The sequence below is a fragment of the Chiloscyllium plagiosum genome, chromosome 32 (assembly GCF_004010195.1).
Source record: "Chiloscyllium plagiosum isolate BGI_BamShark_2017 chromosome 32, ASM401019v2, whole genome shotgun sequence".
NCBI classification, from domain to species: domain Eukaryota; kingdom Metazoa; phylum Chordata; class Chondrichthyes; order Orectolobiformes; family Hemiscylliidae; genus Chiloscyllium; species Chiloscyllium plagiosum.
In genome coordinates this window covers 34,850,776-34,852,872 of record NC_057741.1, presented here as the reverse complement: position 1 = coordinate 34,852,872, position 2,097 = coordinate 34,850,776, and the positions used below count along the sequence as shown (strand labels likewise).

Sequence of the window (2,097 nt, the reverse complement as noted above, 5' to 3'; positions counted from 1 at the left end):
TGGTGGAGGGGGAAACCGACCATTCTGCACTTTGGGGGGGGGGGGGGAGGGAAGAAATATCCCATTCTGGGCTGGGGTGGGGATAGCCCATCCTACACTGGGGAGGGGGCAGGGAAGCGAATAGCTCGTCTTGCACTGGGTGGGGGCCGTAAACAATATTCTGCAATGGGAGGTAATAACTCATCCTGCACTAATTTTGCACGGGAGGGGGCCAAATAAAAATATTCTGCACGGGGAGAAATGTAAATAAAACTCTGCATGGGTTAATAGAAGCTCAGTCTGCACGGGGAAGCGTTCATTCGGCATGAAAAACAAGTTCATTCTGCACCTGTAAAAAATAGAGATATATATAATTATATAAACGAGAGTCCACGCTGCTTTCCGCTCCGCCTTGCTGCAGTTATTGGTAATTCGGGGCTTCAGGGAGCTCGTCGTCTTCGCTCGGCAGGTCCAGGGTCACATCTTCCGAGTCGCTGGAGTGCGAGCGGGGGGAGAACTCACCGTCGCTCCGCTGGGAGCGGGGGGACGTCTTGCTGGCGTCGGGGGAAGCGGACGGCCCGTCCTGGAAGGCAAACGGCGGGGCCCCGGGGCCGGCTTGCAGCAGCTGGGATGGGGGTGGAGGCGGGTGTCCCGGACCGGGGGGGTAGCGCCTGCAGCCCGGGGGAGAGAGGTTCCCCGGAGCCCGGGGGTTAGTCTCGGCTTCGCCCCCCTGCAGCAGGTCGGCCAGGGCGCTGATGTAGATCTGTGCCATCTGCAGCGTCTCGTACTTTGACAGCTTCTTGTCGTTGTTGAAGGAGGGGATGACCCCGCGGAGTTGGTCGAAGGCGTGGTTCAGGCCGTGCATCCTCCTCCTCTCCCGGGCGTTCGCCGCCAGCCTCCTCTGCCTCTGCACCCCGCTGGCCGGAGCCCGCTGCCGGCAGCCCAACTCCCCCGCCTTCAACTTGCAAAGCTCCCGCACCCTCACCGGGCTCTTACCCCGTCCGCTGCAACGGCCGGGATCCGCTCCCACCCCGGCCTCCAGCAGCAGCAGCTCCTCCTCCGAGGAGGAGCCACCGGGGGACAGGTAGGAGTCGCCGTGAGCCGGGCAGGTGCCTCCGCTTTGCAAAGCGGGCGCCAGCCATCCCCTGGGGTCGGTGTCCAGCAGCGAGAGTGCAGCGGGCGGCGGGTAACCCTGACCTGCCTGGGGCGGCTGCAAACACCTCTCAGCCGTCAGCTCTTTCAGATCCGTCCACTCTTCCGAATGCATCTGGCTCATGGCAACTCGACGGTTTGCAAACGGGGCGAGGATGCAAAGAAAAACAGAAGCAAAATAAAAAAAAAGAAACTAAAACAATAAGGAGTGGAGAGAAAAAAATAACTTTGTGGCTGCTCCAGACGCTTTGTCGTCTTGCAAAAGATTGTTGCAGATCTTCTTTTCAAAGTTTGCTGCGAATCTTCTTGCAAAAGTTTGCGTGCGTGTGTAAATAGCGCTGCACATGCAACACACAAACACAAGAGATAGCAGACAAACAAGGCGATGCAACCTCACCAGACGTGTGCAGGTTATAGAGATATAATATGGAAAAAGAAAGCAGACACACAAATCTGCTCCTCTTGCTGCGAGACGCGGTTGCGGCTGCCTTTAAATGCGGCACGCGCCGCCCGGGGATCAAAGGCGCCGCCGCCGCCGCGCTCCCCCTCCCTCCCCCGGGTTATTGTGAATGGGGGGAGGGGGCGGGGACACGGCATGAATGGGGGGCTCGCGCCGGTCGCGTGTCGGCAGCCAATCGCGGCGCGAGCCTGGCACGTGCGGCCGGACCAATCAGCGAGCCCTCCTGCCTGCACCGTCCACCTACCAGGAGCCGCGATGCAAATCGCTGGGCGGTAGGCTGTCCAATCAGAGGCCGACGAACCGGGGTTGAGAGGAGTGGGAGCGCGAGTGGGGCGGTGCCTGGCCCGGGCCGGGCGCGTGGGTGGAATGTTGCCACTCGCTGGCCGCTTTGCAACAGCGCGGCACGTGGCTGCCCCGCCCACACCCCTCGGTCTCCGACTCCCCCTCTCCCCCGTCTCACCTACCCATCAACCCCGCTCCCCTCTTTGCTTCCGTCTCCCCTTCCC

The 2,097-nt window shown here is 61.1% G+C and overlaps 1 protein-coding gene across 1 annotated transcript; it reads right to left on the bottom strand.

Moving 5' to 3' along the window:
- Positions 1–72: 72 nt before the first annotated feature.
- Positions 73–1,348, bottom strand: atoh1a (atonal bHLH transcription factor 1a). Its single transcript, XM_043673986.1, has one exon. The coding sequence runs from the start codon at positions 1,253–1,255 to the stop codon at positions 401–403; it is 855 nt and encodes a 284-aa protein (XP_043529921.1). The 5' UTR covers positions 1,256–1,348; the 3' UTR covers positions 73–400.
- Positions 1,349–2,097: the final 749 nt, after the last annotated feature.